Source organism: Atractosteus spatula, chromosome 1 (genome assembly GCF_055471065.1).
Source record: "Atractosteus spatula isolate fAtrSpa1 chromosome 1, fAtrSpa1.hap1, whole genome shotgun sequence".
Lineage (NCBI taxonomy): Eukaryota > Metazoa > Chordata > Actinopteri > Semionotiformes > Lepisosteidae > Atractosteus > Atractosteus spatula.
Genome location: NC_142706.1, coordinates 66,508,207 through 66,528,347, shown reverse-complemented (window position 1 = coordinate 66,528,347; position 20,141 = coordinate 66,508,207). Strand labels below are relative to the sequence as shown.

At 35.6% G+C, this 20,141-nt stretch overlaps 1 protein-coding gene across 1 annotated transcript in view; it reads right to left on the bottom strand.

The window, feature by feature from the left end:
• Positions 1-5,168: 5,168 nt before the first annotated feature.
• Positions 5,169-20,141, bottom strand: part of ndst3 (N-deacetylase/N-sulfotransferase (heparan glucosaminyl) 3) — a 102,155-nt gene continuing 87,182 nt past the window's right edge. The window contains exons 9-13 of the mRNA XM_088917985.1: positions 17,281-17,455; positions 13,507-13,677; positions 11,151-11,260; positions 9,849-9,951; positions 5,169-5,866 (exon numbers count right to left, since the gene is read on the bottom strand). Of these exons, the coding sequence (XP_088774111.1) occupies positions 5,747-5,866; positions 9,849-9,951; positions 11,151-11,260; positions 13,507-13,677; positions 17,281-17,455 (679 nt within the window). The 3' untranslated portion in view covers positions 5,169-5,746. The remainder of the gene's footprint in view (positions 5,867-9,848; positions 9,952-11,150; positions 11,261-13,506; positions 13,678-17,280; positions 17,456-20,141) is intronic.

Genomic DNA, 20,141 nt, shown 5'->3' with positions numbered 1-20,141 from the left:
GCCTTATGGGTCACCACCTCTATGGGTGGTAAATCATAAACATACACAATATTTCCAGGGCTTCTCACCCACAATGGAAAGGCTAGTACACCTCATTGACAAAGTCACACCCTGAGAATGAGGATTTAAATTGGCAATGTTGTACGTGTGTTTAACACTGTATAGACACAATATATGAGCTTATCTAGCAAGAACGATCTTCTACTAGCTTCTGATTCTGGTTCTTTCTATACTCATCCTTCTTAATCTCAGTGCTGCTTTTGACATTGTTGACCATGACATTGTACTTTCTCGCTTTGAGACTGTTTGGAGTTTCTGACACTCCTCTCAAATGGTTCAAGTCTTATGTCACTGATCACTGTCACTTTGTCTCTCTTAATGGCTATAGGTCTGAAATTGGTCTTGTTAAGTCCGGTGTTCCTCAGGGCTCAATACTGGGCTTCTTGCTCTTCAGCATTTACATGTTTCCACTTGGTCAGCTTTTAAGATCACATGGCCTCAGCTATCATTTCCACGCTGATGATACTCAAATATACATCCATACCAAACCTGACACTGATGTGGCTGTCTCTATTCTATCTAATTGCATCTCTGACATAAAAACTTGGATGCCTCAAAATTTCCTTCATCTTAACTGTGACAAGACTGACTTCATCAACTTTGTAAAGCCAATCCTGTAACCCTATCTGTAGATGGTTCTGTACTTGAGCTTCAGTCTAAATTGAAAAACCTTGGGGTGATATTCGATTCTGGCTTAACATTTGACCCACATGTGCAGCATATTGTCAAAACATATTTTTTTCACCTCAGAAATATCGCTAGACTACGCCCTATGTTATCACTAACTGTGGCTGAAAAGCTGATCAACACATTTGTGTTTTCCCGAATTGACTACTGTAATGTAGTCTGTACTGTAATGTACTGTAACTGCAGTTTCTCCAAAATTCGGCAGCCAGAATCCTGACCAGGTCCAGTGCAACTGTTCATATTACTCCTATCCTGGAGTCCTTGTACTGGCTTCCCGTCAAATTCCGTGTGGACTTTAAAACCCTTATGCTCACCTACAGTATAAGGCTCTGCATGGCTTGGCACCTCAGTACCTGTCTGAACTTTTATCGCCCAACTCCTCACCTCGCAACCTTCACTCTTCTAATTCTGGTCTCCTAACTGTCCCCCAAGCCTGTTTACATTTTATGGGTGACAGGGCCTTCTCATGTTATGCCCCCAAGCTCTGGAACTCTCTCCCCAAGAATATCAGAGAGACCTTCCCTAAAATCCTTCAAATCCAGACTCAAAACCTTATTCTTTAGAAGAGCCTTAACTTAACTGGTTCCATTCTTTACCCCTCTGCTCCTACTGTACTTAGCACCACCATCCACACTCTCCTCTGTGTATTGTAAGTGTGTTTTATCTTGTGTATTCTTTTTATTTATTGTTGTTGTCATTCTGTAAAGTGCTTTGAGAAGCCACCTTTAAAGGTGCTACATAAAATAAAGTTTATTATTACTATAAGAAAAGAGGGCTCCAAATTTAGTTTTAATAAAACCAATTAATCTGGTATGTAATATTCTTGGGGTAGTGTACATATTCACACAAAATTATTGATATTACTGTAACTATTGAGTTAAGACAGCAGACCCCTGCATTAAAAGAGGTAATGCCAGTTTAAACTGCAAGCACAAAAATGTTGTGTGTGTGATTTATTCTAAAGGAATATTTTGTAAATATTTTTTAATGGAATATTACAAACTTCAAAAGATAAAAAGAAATGAAAAGTAATTCATATGTGTAAGACTTCAAATTCAGATTCAGTAAAAAAAATCTTTTCTGAGAGACTGTAATAATGAGTTCTTTGTATCTCATTCCAGAAAATGAATTTAATAAGTTAGTTATTAAGGAGGTTTTTAACCATTTTTCCATTATATCTGCATCTATGTGACTTCAACATTGTTGTTTACTCAAAGCATGTATACACAACTACCGCAAGAGAGTAGGGCTGTGAATTCTAAATTTCTATGTAAAAATATTGTGATTTGAGAGTTATACAAGATAAAAAATTAACAAGAGTATTCCAGTACTCTTATTAAACAGTGCATACTGTAGTAACCTAAATAGAGATCATATTACTTTTCAATTCAATATCTTATAAATTCTGTTGTCTCTACTGCACTGTTGGTGGAGTGGGTAGAAAATATTCACATTGCAGTTAATCTGTGGTCAAGATTTGCAATAAACATGATTTCTAGCCTTTCAAATGGACATTATAAATGCTCGTATTTGTGATATTTCCTTTTACTCTAGAGAAACAATTTCAAGTAATTGCATTCAGTTTGAATGATACAATAAATTCAGGTGCCACCAGTAAAACTGAATTGTGAAAAGTATTTCACTTTTCCCAGAGGAAATTAGATTATTAAGAAGTAAGAATCACTCTTTCATCTAGGAGACACTGGTGAGTTGGCATAAAGCCAGTTGAGAGGACCTTTCTGCTTTGAAAAGAGAAAAAAAATATTTTTCTCTGATGACATTCACTGTAAACTTTCAACAAACATTTTGCTGTACTAATAGAAAAAAGTGAATGGACTAGTTATTATGGCATGTCTGCAGGGAAAATATTGGCTAGCTTGAATTAAAAACATATTGCAGTTTTAATCAAAGTAGACTATACTCATTTTTCATAAAAAAGGTCTAAAAGAATGTAGCTTTCTGAAACAATTATATTTATTCTGAAGAACAACTGTGTTCTGATTAATTGAAAAGTAGTGGTTAAAGTGCCATTTATTATATCCATAACACAGAATATCCCCTGTGCATGCATGGACTATTTCTTGTGTTTTATTTTCACTGGGTCTTCTTTTTTAGCAAAGAAAGATTTCATCTATTTTAATAGAATGCTGGGAATTAATTAACAATAATGAATATGCATCTAGTGTTAATAAAGTCACATTGCATTCTTACAGAACGGATATAAGTGCACAAAAATATCATCATTTCCCAGATATATCAACACGAGGCACTGAGTTTGCTGAGCCTGGTAACAGAAATTCACAATAATAACATTATAGACATAACTGGTTTTGATTGAAATATAGAGAAATTACTAAGAAAGCATAAAAAATAATGAATTGTTCTAATGTGCCTAATGTTGGTGAAACTACAGTGATAGTGGGATACAGACATTCAGACTGGAAAATGTAGTCTGATGAATTTCCGATTTGCTGCTGTAATCACAATTAAATGTAAAATGTATAGCATTTTTAAATAAAGTACACACCTTAAAAGGGTACTATATTAATTGTTCATCCCTCACATACCTTTACTCAAAAGAACTCTAGTAAAATACAACCATACAACTTTAACATGTTATGACATGACTATTACTCTATTTTCTTTCAGGGAAAATACTGGGTTTTTTTTTCCCATACTGGTACATTGTGATGAAGTGGCAGTATTATAACTTACAAATCAGGGTACCCACAAAGAGAACAATAATTTTGTCAATACATTACATTTAAAGCTTTATCAATAAAACAGGTCAGAACTAACTAGTATAGCATTCAGAAGCTCCTGAAATATGACTTATTTTATGATTTTTCTGTATTAAGTATGCATATGATGGTATATGATTGCATTTAATACCTCCCATCATTGTGAGTTAAAAAGAAATTAGAATGTCGTTTTAAAGCCGAAATTTAAAGTTCGAAAGTCAAAATGGCAACCTTTAGTTGTTAAAAGTTTTTTCATTATTCATTGATTTATTTATTGACAACAGTCCTAAAGCTGTTCAGTAATTCCTTGTATGTTTTTGGATTGAAGAAATTCTAACAAACCAGTTATTCTGATAAGCATGCAGATGTCTTTCAATAATTGCATGCTTTCATGTTTAATATACTTTTTAATTAAAATGAATCATAACTATCTTAATAAATCTCTCAAACCCATCCGGTGTTGTAAAACACGTTTTACTTGGATAAGCAAGTGAGTTAACTACATGATAAATTACAAAATACTGTATTCTAAATTAGCAAAAATCCCTAATAATTACAACCATGTTTATTCTATATATATATTATAAAATAATATAGTTTAGCAATGGTTAAAATATTACTTATAAATTCAAAGCTATGCTATAAAGCTTCATTACAGCTATTATTGTATGTGTTGTTAGAACAATAAATGTCCTTTATTACTCATTTTATTTCTTATTTATTTATTACCCTAATAAAATTATTTTTCTTGAACTGACTGATAAAACTTTAAATAACTTATTGCCTATCCGAGTTCTACACTCATCTGAAGTATTTACTAAACCTATTTTAAGGTGAATATCAAAAGAGAAAGAGAATGCAAGTCTTACTGTATACCCCCCTGGTAACTATAACTGTAAGGCTTTTGTGAGAATAACAACAATTCCTATGATTTACCTTCCCTAAATATCAAAATTAATTATCTAATTGGTGCTTGTTTATATGTACTGTACTTGGCTTGTATTCATCTTACTTCTCACAATTCCAGTTCTTACAGATCTGAGAACCTCTTGGTCGGATGCAGTATGGTATATACGTATATGTAAATCTGTCAATATGCAGATAACAGTGGTTGGATGTTTTCTGGACTCGTTTTGTACCAAACAGGAAAACAGATTTGGTGAAGAAAGATAGCAAGGTTTCATTGATATATACATACTGTTTAAACATAGCATATTTAAAGAAGAAGTGTCTTCAGAGAAAATGTATGTAAATGAAATTAAGTTACAAATGTCAGTAAGATCTTTACTAGTACATACATATTTTAATATATATTTAATAATATTTGTGTTCCTGATGGATACACAACATAAAGAATTTTGTATTATATTGTAGGTCCTGTGACCTTATATTGGCTAAAGCAGTTAGAAAAGGGATAAAATATATATATATATTAGGCAATATTCCTACATGAAATGTAAGGTCCTGTAAATATGTTCAAAAACTCACTATGCTCAAAAGTACGTTCTTGTTCACCATCTTTTAAAGACACTTGAAAATAATGCACAAATGGAATCTGATATTAAAGATGAAAGGAGGTCAAAAGTGAGTTTTTTCCAATGCAGTGAGACAAACAGAGAAGTGATACTCAGTGCAGGGTGATTGACAGAAAGTTGATCATAGCAAATTGTGCAGCAAACAGTCAGAAAAAACTGCTTTATTTAAATATTATTCCGTGAAACAATGAGCCCATAAACCATTTGAGGCATTGTTTAATTTAAATGAATCACCCCCAACGTACTCTTAGCATGCCCAGTTGAACTAGTTACAAGCTCTGCTGTGTGTTTTATCTAATATTCTCTCTATACATACAAGACGAAACACTCAGTGAGTGGGGCATGGGACATAACTTAGTGCAAATTATCACCACAGATACCAGCCAGCTAACCAGCACTGCACTGGAATCATAAATTAAAAAGTCACTGCAGTCACAAGTGCATGCCTGCTCAATTAATTATGTTTACTCATTCTGCAGGCTCCAGACTGAATTTTCAATACTGTTGCACGTTTTCTATAGGCAACACTCTTTATCAGGCTTCTACAGGGTTTTGAACGTTTAACACCACATGCCAGCACATGGAAACATTTAAACATGGGTTTCCTTTCCTGAAGAGGTACATCTTTGAAAAACAAAATCCAGCTCTATTTTTTGGCAGCCACTCAAAGATTTGTTGAGTCCTAAGTTGAACAAAGTCCTTTCTTGAAGATTTTCTTCATTGCTATCTCACTTTCTGCAGTTCCTCTCTTAGCCAAGAAGGCAGTGGCTGTCCAAGTCTGTGTAACAGTTTGGAGAGTTCAATGTTGTGGTCTTTGTAGTATCTTGACAGGAATGCTCTAGACTGCAAAGAAAGAAAACATAAGAGCTTTAACGACAAACTTCTCAATGCTTTGTCATGGAAATAGAAAATAAAGAGATTGGCTCACTTTGCTAAATGATTAAATTGCTACAACAACTTTCATAGATAAAAATAATTAAAATGTAACATTTCCACACTATAAACACATTTTTGCAAAAACCACAGTGTAGAATGCCAAAAATGCTTCGCTTGACTTCAGGTTTCTAATGTCTGTCTAGAATAAACCTGAAGGTAAGGTAATATAAAATGGCCAAGGTGAACTTGAAGGAGCCTGGCTGCACAGAATAATTGGATTGGAACAAAAGGCCTGTGAAATGCTATGCTGTGGGTGATGTAGTGGTACAGTGGTTTTATTGATGTAAAAGTCACAAATCAATGTTCATTTATACTAAATCCTTGCCAAGAAAGCACAGCTTCTTCATGCAAAAGAGCAGTATTTCCATAACGACTTGCAAAAGTGAGCAAAAGTTCAAGTTTTAGATCTCTGAGGAATAGTAAAACACAACTATTATTATTATATAATAATCTAGTATTTATCAAGCAAATGTATATGATTGTGGGACAAAATGAGATGATTTCACCTGTTACAGAAAAAGCGTGCTGTACATGCTTGGGACCCATAACTGAATCAAATCCTGCCAGGACCGGAGCACTTTGACAGAGGAGTTTGCTTTATAAACTGCATACAAGAAATATATTACAAACCTGGTGAATTGTAATGTTTCCCACATTAATCTTGTTACCTCAAAGATCACTAAAGTGAACTGGAAAACGGCACTGGGTGTGGAAGTTTATACACAATTTGGCATTTTAATTTTTTTGTGCCGTGTCATAATCCTTGCAGTCATTTCATTGTGTTGTTAATTGTTAACCGATTCTTTTTTTGTGGAGTTAACAAGGAGGCGCAGGACAAAGGAGTTTAACGGTTTCTCTCTTTTAATGACTCGCCGCGAACTAAAGCCAGCAACTCATAAAGCACACCAGAACAAGCATGCACATGCACACACTTGCATACTGCACATAACCAACAACAGATGTTGCTGCAGGGTCGCTACAGTTGTTTTGTCAATTGTCAGATATTCTCAAATACTCTAATTTAATTTTTTTTTAGTTTGTATTTGTTATTATATACAGCGTTAAATAATACCATGGAGTAGTCCACTAATATTTTACTATCTGGAAAAATGTGAGAGAGATAGGATCCATTGATGTGTTTCAGAAGTGCCAACGGTCCACTTTTAATCAATGCTCATGATTATTGTGCTATAAGATTGTGTTCCCTAATGGCACTTCATCTGACTTTATCTTTAGGACGTGTTAGATCAACACGGCATTTACCATTCAAAGTAAAACGCAATACAGAAAAATGTCAATGAATTAGTAGTATCTGAGACATGAAAATTAAGAAACCATTGTATTTTTAAGAAACATTTTTTTCAGAACCTGTACTGAGTAAACCAAAGTCCATTCCTAATTAATGTCAGCTCTGAAGTAAAGAAGTAATGTCTGCTCCAGATATAGGAGAGTTCACAATATTTCCTGTCAAACCTCAGATGGCCTATTCTACTGCTATTGCTTGTTTTATTTTTTAACAAGCTGTGGATTTGAGTAGATATCTCAAATCCCTGTAGTGATTTCTCTTCTAACCAAGCAGGATTACACATACCCTGCCTATCGGCAGCTGGGCTATCCAGGACATATAAAAACTAAAGCTAGTTTTGTTGGTTTGTTGTATCAAGTGGCAATATGAATCCTATAATCTGTTACAGTATGTTTCAGGAAAACTAATTACACCAATATGGGTTACACACAGCCGCTAAGCATTTTGTTCACTCCACAGTTCAATTAAAGTTCATTGTTCATTGTCTAGCTTAGCCACATATAATTATTTCTTTTCATTTTTCCAATAGTCTTGTGGATCGTTCAGGTGCTCTATGGTGAACCACTTCCTCACTGTCAAGTATCGTGGTGGGAATATCATGGTTTGTGGGCTGCTTTGCTGCCCCCAGGAACTGGATGGTTTGCAATCCATGAATTCGGTTTTGTATCAGCAAATTCTGGCAGAGAATGTCAGGCTGGCTAGCTGAAGCTGAGCTGAAAGTGCACAAGACGACACTACAAGCAGATGTAAAACAGAATGGCAGAAGAAGAAATGTCACATTTTAGACTGGCCAAGTCAAAGTCTGGAACCTTAACCCCGTTGAAATGTTATACCAGAACTTGAAGCTAGTTGTTCATGCAAGAAGACCCTCAAATTTAAATTTCAGACTTGAAGCAGTTCTTAAGGAAGAACAGTCATCAATATCTAAAAAGCAGATGCGAGAGACCGATAAACAGTTAAATGAAATGTCCAGTTGTAGTCATTGCAGCCAAAAGAGGAGACGCTGGTTATAGAACATAAGGCTTCATATATTCACATGAGGATATTTACAGTTGTATCATTTTGTAAATTAAATAATGCATATCTATCTTTTGTCTTGGTGTTATTTATTTAATCAGGTTATCTTAGTTTTTTACTAAGGTTCCTGAAGGTCTAACAATGATTTAGGTCTACAATCTACAAGAATACGGACTAACCTAGGGAATTTAAAAAACATTTTCCTGACCCTGTACACTTTGAGGACTGAAACATTAATTTTTTTAGCATTGAAGAAACCAACTATCAATTTCAGAAAAAGAGACTGTGGATTTAAATTGGAGAAAATAAATATTTCCTTTAAATACCTGCCAGACATCTCTGGAATGCATTATCTTTCCAAGAGAATTGGTTGTTCCAGTTTAGATCCGTTTCATTGAACAGACTATCCCACGGAGGGTCTTCTGCTGTATAGAAAACTGCATTACCTAACCAACTGTGTCTTGGCTAGTTTGATTTAAAGTTGGTCCATCTTTGAGGGGACAAGTTAGGGTAGCTTTAGACTACCTGGACATTTGGACTCACAGTCTTTGTATAACTGTTTGTATAAAGTATAATTTGAATGTAGATAATCATTTGTATTTCTCACAAATTTGTGATTAGTTTGTAACTACTGTAAATATAGCTTTGTCTTTTAAGTCTGTCTCCTGTTTATCATGTTATTATTATACTATGTTTGAAACCAAATGACCATGCTCAGAATCATTTATGACACATAGGGATGTGCTAATATCCTTTACAAATTTGTGTACTAGACTTGCTTTTAAACATTGGTTTTGCCTTATTTGTTTGATTTAAACTCCATCACTAAAAGCTTTATAATACTGGAATGTGTCATTATGACTTCTCGTTATGACATTCTTCTCAATACTACATAAAAAATAACAATTTTGAGAAAAGAAACAGTTCTGTTTTTTTTTTAAACTGCAGACATTTTGCAGAAATTTTGAGGTGTTCATACAGCATTGAAAAGATGCTCAAAGTGGAAAGGCACTGCATTAAAGAAAACATATTAATTGACTGATAAATAAGAATTAATTTATCTTGACACATACACAAGATTGGAACTTGGAACTGTATATCATAGTTGAATATGACTTGTTGCAGTGTGGTCCCTTAACATCAGAGAAAAAGCAAAGGCAAGATAAAAACTATCACTCTTTCTGAGTGATGAAAACAATTTGATTTCAGAAGTGGCAGAAAATATCACAGATAAAGAAAAATGACTTTGGCAGTACAAGCCAGTTGTGAATTAGATGAAATGTTCTTGCTAGATGCAGTATCTGAACATGGCTGAAAGGTTTAATGGAAAGACCTTCAATATCTTTTCCTCCAAAGGCATCTGAAAAATTATATCAGTAACAACAGTTTTCAATTCAACTTTTCTTGCTCTGCAAGAAAGCTGTAAACTGGACAACATTAATATTACACACATTTGTATAATACCTCCTTTCACATTATTTTTCAGTCATAACTGTACCGGTGAGTTTGCTAACAAACATCATCTTTCCTGTATCTCAAATCTTGTGACAAGGAAAGTTAATTTACCTCAGAATCCATGGAAGGATACTTCCTGCCTTTGCTTTTGCCTAGACATTTAGTTTTCCCTCCCTCAAGTAGCTGGCACCAGAATCCTTTCTGGGGATCAAACCTAAAAAACACAAGCCATTTTTGTACTGATGGAGTTAAAATGACCACATTTAATTCTTCCAAGAAAACAACTTGAGTAGTCACACAATATTAGATAATCGACTTTTGAAATGTTGAAGTTGTTTTGAAGGTCTCACAGCTTATTATTTGAACAAGATTATTCATTCATATTACTTTACCAATACAATATTAAAACAGACTGTTTTATTTGACAATTTTTTACAATGCCAGTACAGACTATTAAGAACTGGTAGAGTAATCTGACTAACACACAGTTTTTATGTTGGAGCAACAACATAAACTAAAAAGATCTTTCACCAAATATGTTTGTCCCGGTGAAGGCTTGTTTACCAAAATGTTAACAATTGTTAAATTAAAACTATTTTGTATATAGTATGTGACCCGCTCAGCTGTTTTTCTGGAAAGCACCTCACTGATTCTTGGGGGTGTGTTCATTTTCCTCTTTTTGTATCCAGGGTTAAACACGGATAGTTCAAGCAAGCCATTTACCTAGTGGCTCCACTAGAGAACTACGTAGGTTGGAAAGCCCTAGGACAGATTTGGGGATTGTTTGTTGTGTTCTCTGAAATTACCCACCAATCAGCAATATATTGCTGAGACAGACTTGAAACAACAGTGATCCAAGAGCTCAGTTGTAGTGGGCTTGAAACAGAAAATCCATGTGTTCTGAACTGCTCTATCCATGTAGTGGGAGGTACAATCAGACAAAGACATCTAGGAAAGATGCCCTAAGACATAACAAAATAGCCTACTAACAGATGTATGGCCAGTACAGGAAGAACAGCTTAGTATTTAAGAAGCAGGTCTGGCTATAACCTTTTCTCCAGAAATTAAAAAGCTAGGCTTTGTGAGTGAATTCTAGCACTTTCTTTCTTAGAAGAAAATATTCTTTAAGGGCTGCAAAAACTGTGTCTGAGAGGTAAAGAGACTAGAAATGAAGAGCTGAAGTTTTATATCTGGGGGTATATTTACCGTATTTAATCTTATTATCCATGAGGCAGAGCCTGTACAATGTCCATTTATAATTGTTGTTCAGGAGAGTTTACATACCCGTGACATATGGCAAGATTCACTGTCACTGATGCAAAGAAAATGCAGTGCTTAATAGTATTATGCACATCAATCAAAAGGCCTATAACATTAATTTACTGTCACATTAACACTGTAACTTTAACTTACGTCAATGCCTGAGAATAGTTGTAATATGGGGAAACGCCAAGGAACTTCTGGACTTCATCCATTACAGCTGCAGGATCGTTTCTCAACTGCTGTCCATCTATAATAAGGAGCTACAAAAAGAACACAATACAAACTCATATAACAACCTATACAACATTTATCACCCAAAATAACCAATTATTCGGGAAAGATTGTAACTCAGTATAATCCACTGGGGGTGTATTTTAAAATCAGCAAACACATTTCACTTAAACTGGATTAGGACCTGTCGCTCTACAGGTACATGTATGATGAGATTTCCATAGACAGGAAGTAGCTACGATTCTAGAAGAAGCTGTATCATTGGTTTATTTGTTGGTTGATCATGATGATCATTATGATTTAAGATTTTTTTAGATTTGTGTTTTTCCTCAATTTCAGTAAAACAATAAATTGGCAGCTCATTTCTAGTATCCCGTAGGGGCCATGGAGGAATTTCTCTAGGGTTTCTTTCAAGTTTATTGCCACCATTTGGGCAAACCAAATCAAGGTAATTTATTCAACACAGAGAATAGGAAAAACTTTACATAATGAAACAGTTGTGTATTTCTGAAACAAGCTTCCCATCCAGGAAATTTGGACCCAATATCTGGGCTTCTTCCAGAAATGGCTTAATAAGATTTTATATTTTCTTTGCACCTAAATTTCCAAAATAAATTTCTAGATGGGCCAGATTTCTTTTTATATCTTTTGCAACATTTTTTGTAACTTTCTTATGTTTCAAATAAATTAAGAAATATAAGGCAGTGGTTCTCAAAGTGTGATCCGCGGACCGTGCGCCAGGTGGTCCGCGGGCTGACCTAATCATCTTTCTTAAAGCAAGTCTACGCTGTTTAAGTCAGAGGCAAGAATACTGTAGCGTCCGCTACGAAGGGGCTCCCCCTAGGAGCACTGTTAAGAACTGCAAGCTGTAAATACTGGGAGGAGGGAATGTGTTGATTCTAGGTATCGGAGTTTCACCAGCCGTCAAGGGGACCGTGTGTGTCATTAATGGGGTGAGCACCAGCCTAGTTGTAGGCTTGGCTGGCTTGAGGGTCTGCCGAAAGGGCAAACTTTCCATTTATTCTCCTTGGCTGTACCCTTCTGTTGCCTTTGTGTTTTGAAAATGAGACAGTCAGTTTAGCGGCGACGTCCTTGCCACCCTGCAGCAGTCTATTGTCGTTGGTGATGCACGGGTCGGGTTTTTTTTGACCCGCACCCGCCCGACCCAATTTAAAATGATAAAAGTACTGACCCAAAGCCAGTCCGAACCCGCTCCATTAGAAATTACACCGAACAATATTTGAAAATTAATTTGATGAACATTTATTGAAACAGCATATCCAGATTCCTTGTTTTAAACAGACTAAAGTAGCCGAGTCTTGTGACAGTCATTTTTGTAAAGTGCTTCACAATCGATGCAGATAACATAACCTGTGCTTTTTTCTTCTGTTATGCTGAGTAGCTCGCCAAACATCTCCCACCTGGCTCTTTTGTCCCTCTCTCTTCTTTATTTTTATCTCACTGCTGTTGTGTCCTGATCTGCTCTAACGAGGTTGCCATTATGTTTTTTTCTTTGTAATAAACTGTTGTCTTTTTTGCTTTGAAGCATCTATTACCGTTCCCAACAACCTACACTTGTGAGCTCGGATTTTTGACACTTATTGGACTGAAAATAAAGAATAGAAATCGGCTGAATGTGGAGCCGGGCGTGAGACTAAAGTTGTCCACCTTGGATCCAGATGTCACTTCTCTGATTGCTCAACTAAAGCAGCTCCATTCTTCACATTAACTGTTGAATTAATAAAAACATTTGCAAAATATGCAGCTTTGTTTGTAAAAATATTAGTACTTTTCATAAAATTTAATTCAATATTAGTTATTTTTAGTACATTAATAGGTGATGAATTTTACAGGGTAAGAAGTGGACGTAGGCATAGAGTAGATGGTCCACCGCATCTGTGACTTGGTGTAAGTGGTCCATGGACCATAGAACTGTGAGAACCACTGATATAAGGGAAAAGTCAAAGAAAAATAATTAGACTTCTTTAAAAAACTGTAACAAAATTAAACACTTAATTTTAGATTATACTGCTCATTTGATGGTGTAATTACTTTTAATAATTAACTAATATAAATTTAAAATTGCAAGGAAATAGATATGATACTCTTAAAATACATCGAATCAACTAAGCTTTGCAGTTGTTCTATATTTATAATGAAAATGTCATACAGTATACTCATCTGATTTGTTATTTCATTTGTCAACAAGTAGCAAGTCACATCCTGACAACAGACCATCTGATTATTATTAACAGATGCTGCAGTAATTCCTTACCTGACTTGGAGGAAAGTAGGAAAGCCATCTCTCAATATGGACAGCATACCAGCCAGGAACCAAACATCTGTTCTGCAGAGATCTCAGCTCGGGTGGGGCATGGTGTCCTGCTGTAATCACCTCGTAGAAACTGTATTTCAGAGCAGCATGATCCTCATGAGCCCTTTGGTGCTACAGGGAATTTCCACAGAAGTTAAGAATTTATTACAAGATCTTAAGTGAAAACAAAACAGCTGTTTCTTATGTTCTATTGTTTACATATTAAGGAACAAAACAAATCTCTGTGGGAGGTGCCATTAATGGAAATTTAACAAGTTTGGAAGTAAGGTTAGATCCTAAAGTCTCACACTTGGGACTTCCCATCGCACACCTCTCTCGCACCCCTCCCACCACCTCATTAGCACCCTTATAAATAAACACAAAATAAATTAATATATTTTCTTCGTTGAATGCTTTGTGTGTATCTTTAATTTGTTCTTTTCCCTGATTTTGGAGAAATACATCTCATATAGTATAGAAAAAAGCATTTCCAGTAAAAATAATTTATTCATGTGGCATATAATTGATATTGTCATTAGAAAAATGAGAATTAAGCACTAAGAAGCAACAAAAGCATCAAGATAACAACTCAGATATGAACAGTCAATTAAGACAATGTAGTTGAATGTAGAACATTAATTTGAGATTAAACCTCATCTGCCTCATCTGTAAATGGAGGAATTTAACAAGACAGTTTCAGTAAGAGCCTTTCCTTCAGCAGAAAGCCCCTAGGATGTGCAGATGATGAGATGTCTCCTCATCTACATTTATGACACAAGCACACCTACTGATGTCATTGGCCATTTCTCACTATTTTACCACCTCTGAACATTACTGTTACTAGATGATATGAAATTCAAATACGTTTCTTAAAAATAAATAATAATGTACTTCACTTGAGAGAGAAAAAAATGAGAAGATCCATTTTAGAGTTTTGACAACATGGTTTCCTATAATAAATGTCAAAGGTAGAAGTATTTAACGATGAGATCCAACCTGTCCTTTGGTTTTTTAGTACTATCTTGTAACACATTCAAATAAATAAAAAGGCATAGAAGATTCAAAAGACTGTATCGATCATATGCTGTTCTTCTTCAGCATTACAAAAAACAGTTCCAAATTTGTTTATACTTAAAAATTCATACACACAACACAATCTGCTTTATACCACTGCAGAGGCCTTTGAAAATATCACTACAGCTTTAGTGGGAGAGTTTTTATAAGCTTTTTAACCTTAAAACCTCACTCTGGAAAATAATATTTTCACTTTGCCTAGAGGCTCTCTGGAGACCACAATGTTCAAAGCTCACTCCCAGCTGAGACCAGAGAAAGAGAGTACTTATATTTCTGTCAGACTCCTTGTGATTTCAGAATCTTAAAGACAACTGGATATTACACAAGATAAAATGTGAGTTGAAGGTAAGGTCAGCCGCTCTGCTCCATTGTTATCCTTTTTTACAAGTGCAACACAAAATATCTATTAAGATGTTTTGCAGAAGAATTTATGTTTTCATTTGGCAATGTGAGGCAGATCCGAGTAACCCCACCTTGCTGTTGTATTATACTCTTCAATAAACAATGAAGGTAAAAGAACAAGTAAAGGTTTATTCCATGCAGAAAAGAGAAGAAAAGAAACACAATGTTTCAGCTGTGGAGCCTTCTTACGCTCCACAGCCAAAATGTTGCATTTCTTTTCTTCTCTTTTCAGCATGGAATAAACCTTTACTTGTTCTTTTGCAGCCTATGCATGCTGACGCAGCTCTCCTTGAGCTACAATAAAGGTAATAAGTTTACTGATTTTAATTTGTTTATAAATAATAGCTAGAGTATAAAATTATACAGCAACAATACAATTATTTTTTCAGTATACTGTATGTAATTAAGTATCCCCATTTGTGCTCCAATTAAACAATTTCAAAAAAATTATTTGCTCTCCACCAAAGACCTGCCATATCCTGATATAATGCAGATAATAATCACATTCTTGAAAAAAGCTGTTTTCCTTTTCTTGCATTGCAACTGTTGAATGTATTATAATGAAGCCATGGTTCCAGCCAGAAAATGGAAAAAGGTCAACCAATGGTGCCACTACTGGTATTTTGATTTAAATTTTGGGAAGTGACAAAGCTTAGAATCAAACCAATTTGCCATCTAAAAAATAAAATGCTTAGAAACAGCAATGCATTCTCACTGAATATAAAAAAGTTTAATTATTTAGTCTTTATGATGATAGAGTATATGCTTATTTTTTAAACAAGTAATAATAATGCAATAACATATGAAGAAATATAGTTGAGGTGGGTAGCTGCGTCAGCATGCGTAGGCTGCAAAAGAACAAGTAAAGGTTTATTCCATGCTGAAAAGAGAAGAAAAAAACCACAATGTTTCGGCCGTGGAGCCTTCTTCTGGTGTTATACTTCTTCAAATTACCCTTGAAGAAGGCTCCACGGCCGAAATGTTGTTTTTTCTTTCTTCTCTTTTCAGCATGGAATAAACCTATTACTTGTTCCTTGAATAAATATGTTACTATTGATTATTTCCTCCGTATTTCATCTCTAAACAAATGCTGGGCTCAATTTTGATGACCTGGGTACAAGAAATAGAGTGACATACTGTACAATGTCCTGCCCTTGGTTTGGAGGGATCAACTTGTCTTTAGACTGATTTGGGGTTTTATATACAGTATATTCTGTATCTAGGGTTGCAGGGCAGCATGATGGCACAGTATTTGGAACTACTGCCTTGCAGCACAGGGACCCTGGGTTCATTTCCTGGGGTGCTATCTGTGTGGAGTTTGCATGTGTTCATGTGGGTTTCCTCCGGGTGCTCTGGTTTCCTCCTATAGTTCAAAGACATGCAGATAAATGAATTGGCTTTTGTGAAAATTTGCCCTGGTGTGAGTGTGTGCATACAGTTTCTGTGTGTGCCTTGCGATGGACTGGTGTCCTGTCCAGGGCAATCCCACCTTACGTCCAGTACTTTATGGAATAGGTACCGAGCCAACATGACCCTGAGCTGGACAATTATAATAATAATAATTGCTTACACTTATATAGCGCTATCAGTGGGGAGGAGAGCAGAGTAATGATGCCAATTCACAGATGGGGATTATTAGGAGGCCATGATTGATAAGGGCCAATGGGAAATTTGGCCAGGATGCTGGGGTTACACCCCTACTCTTTTCAAGAAACGCCCTGGGATTTTTAATGACCACAGAGAGTCAGAACCTCGGTTTTACGTCTCATCTGAATGACAGTGCCTGTTTACAGTTTACTGTCCCCACCACTATACTGGGGCATTAGGACCCACATGGACCACAGGGTGAGCGCCCCCTGCTGGCCCCACTAACACCTCTTCCAGCAGCAACCTTAGTTTTTCCTAGGAGGTCTCCCATCCAGGTACTGACCAGGCTCACAGCTGCTTAACTTCAGAGGGTTGCCAGTTATGAGTTGGAGAGTGATATGGCTGCTGGATAATCTGCTATTGATGTGATGATATAGTGTTAATGCTGAGACGCTATATTAGAGCATGACTGTAAACTTACACTGCAGAGCAAAGAACAATTTGATTGTCAAGTTTTCATCTTGACAGTCAGATGCCAACATTATTACCCTAACACTTTGCCTGGTGATCCAATCTGACCATGTGTACTGTATAATCCTAACATGCATTTTGCATGTAAAGGATCTACAATATATTGAGCACTTTATGCTATATAAGTCAATACTTGCTTACCTGATACCAAGAGTAGGCTCGATCTGAGGGGTTGATGAGCAGTGTGATGACCTTTGATTTTGGTAAGAGTGCAGCAGCACGCTTGGGTGCTTCTTCTGAAGGAAAGTAATTTGCACTTTTTTCGAAGAGAAAATCTGTTGTCACATTGGAGGGAATGGGAAAAAACTCCATGTACCTATGAGAAGAAGAATATATTTTCTTGAATAAGCTCTATGTTCATGCTCTGGAAACCGCTCATTTTAGTTTTGCTGAAATTATGCTCTGTCATGATGTGGAACAAAAAGTAAAGTGATAATAAGAAGACAACGCAAGTTCGTAAATGTTATAATAATCATGAACAAATAAGTTTTTCATCTATAATATGTAAGGTTATAATAATAATTAATTAATGATAACTAAATTGGAAGAATATGTGCATGACAATAGGTTTCTAAGAGACAGTCAACAAGGATTTGTAAAGGCAATTTCTTTCTTGACTAAGCTGTTAGATTTGCAGAAAGCTTTTAAAAAAGTTAATCTGCTAAATTGCAGGTAGGTGGCATTCAAGTTAATGCATGTGCTTGGATGATGAAGAAGAAAATATTAGTAGTGTAAAACAGGGATTTCTCAAAGGTCCACTGTTCTTCCTAATTTAAATTAAGGATCTTATAAAATGGCCGAACACCTGGAAGATAATAGTTAATATTGAGAACTGGAGATATAAACAGATATCAAAACCATAAACTAGGTATATAAGGTAATAAACCAATGGATTGCAAGAAGTTATGAAAATTATACTGTTTCCTATGCTGTCGTCTTTTTGTCTCTAGATAATGTGGTGAAATAATAAACAGCACACAAGGATATACAGTTTGAATTGCAGAAGGTAAATCAATGTTAAAATTACAATTATAATCATTATTATAAATTTACAAAATAAAACACAATTAGCATTTTGCAATCAATTTTTGATTAATTTCTTATTTACAAAAAAGATTCAGTTCAGGAGCCAGTAGTCACAGAAGGATAACTGGATACATTCTCAGACATAAAGCAATTTCTTTACACTGACAGGTTAAAAGAACTGAATCTTTATAGGTTTGGACAGAGGTTTTAAAATCCTGTCATTGGACTTCCAGATTTCCAGAACCAATGGTGAAACACAAAACAGGACACATGTAAAAACTATGGAGAAGTGCATTCAGAGCTGAGTGCCTTTTGTACACAAAAGATCATAGGAGTGTGGAACAAAATAACTAATCATGTTATCAAAGCTGACACTTTAAGAAACAGTTGAAGAGATCCTCAGATCACCTAATTTCTAGCAAACAAATGAGCTAACTGAGCTGAAAGCACTTTTGTAACCTTTTGTATGTTTGTAACTACAAGGAAAAACAGTGTTTAACAAATTGTAAATTAGAAACCTGTTTCAAAAAAGTTACCTGGTCATTAACTTGATTTATGGTAAGAGTGTCAAAAAGAATTAGACTTGTTTGATATTTGTGACTTTTGAAACACTAACACTTTTGACACTAACTAAAGGAAGTAATGGTTGCATGTACAGTAGTATGGCTTTCTTTAGTTTCTAGTGAATCAGTTGATGTTATAACCCTGAAATTTAATTTAATAATAATTCCTTTCAATTATAAAGTGCTTCACAGGTAATGCGGACTCCTTTTCACCACCACCAATGCGCGGTCCCCACCTGGATGATGTGAAGGCAGCGCCAGTACGCTCACTACACATGAGCTATCAGTGGGGAGGAGAACAGAGTAATGAAGCCAGTCCATAGATGGGGATTATTAGGAGGCCATGACTGGTAAAGGTCAATGGGAAATTTGGCCAGGCCTACTCTTTTTGAGAAACGCCCTGAGATTTTTATTGACCACAGAGAGTCAGGAACTCGGTTTTACATCTCATCCAAAGGACAGCACCTTTTTACAGTATAGTGTCTCTGTCACTATAATGGGTCATTAGGACTCACACAGACTGCAGGGTGAGCGCCCCCTGCTGGCCCCACTAACACCACTTCCAGACACCCCACAAATTAATATTCAACCCTAATTAAGACTAAAGCTAATTTTTCTAAAATGTTTGATTACAGTGTAGTAAACATTTATTTAACTCCCACAAAATTGCTTTGTCTTCCCTAAATATATGGTCAGTGTACTCTTTATTTCAGACACTGTATCATAAGTGAGACTAGGACTATCTTCAATCTGGGACCCTTCTATATAAAAGCCCTATCCCTGTCTGAAGTTAGTGGTGGAGTTCTTCATATCATAGAAGCAGGACATCTTTTGCTTATAGTTTATTGTCATAGCCAGTTACTGTACCTGTACACTGCAGATGACTGTGGCGCCCCAACTGGAAATTAAGTGATGTATTAGATAGAGCTGGTTTGGATTCCACCATGTTATGAGAACTTGATCCCAGTGGTTCAATAAACTGAGTTCTATGAAACGAAACTGGTTATTACTGAAATCTAGGACAAGACATGTCCTTTTTTTAGGTTGCTGTATAAATAAACTGTGTTAATAAGCACAATCATGTACCACTTCTAATAATTCTTGTTCCAATTTTCTTGTCTATGTCATTTTGTTGCTCTACAGTTTGTACTTAGCTATGTCGTGTTGTTGTTGTAAAGAGTAATTAAAATTCCCCATTACTGCAGCTCATGTGTTCCTAACTGTAATGAAGAGATTTACTTAAACTGGCCTGATGTGCACATTTAGAGTCAGATCAATTGTCATTAAATTCACAAATTTAACTAGCACCCTAACTATACATTTCATCCTCACAAGGAATGAGAGATTTACTCATTTTAAACACCTTCATATTTATATTATTACTAATGTACAATACCACTCCTCCCCATTAAT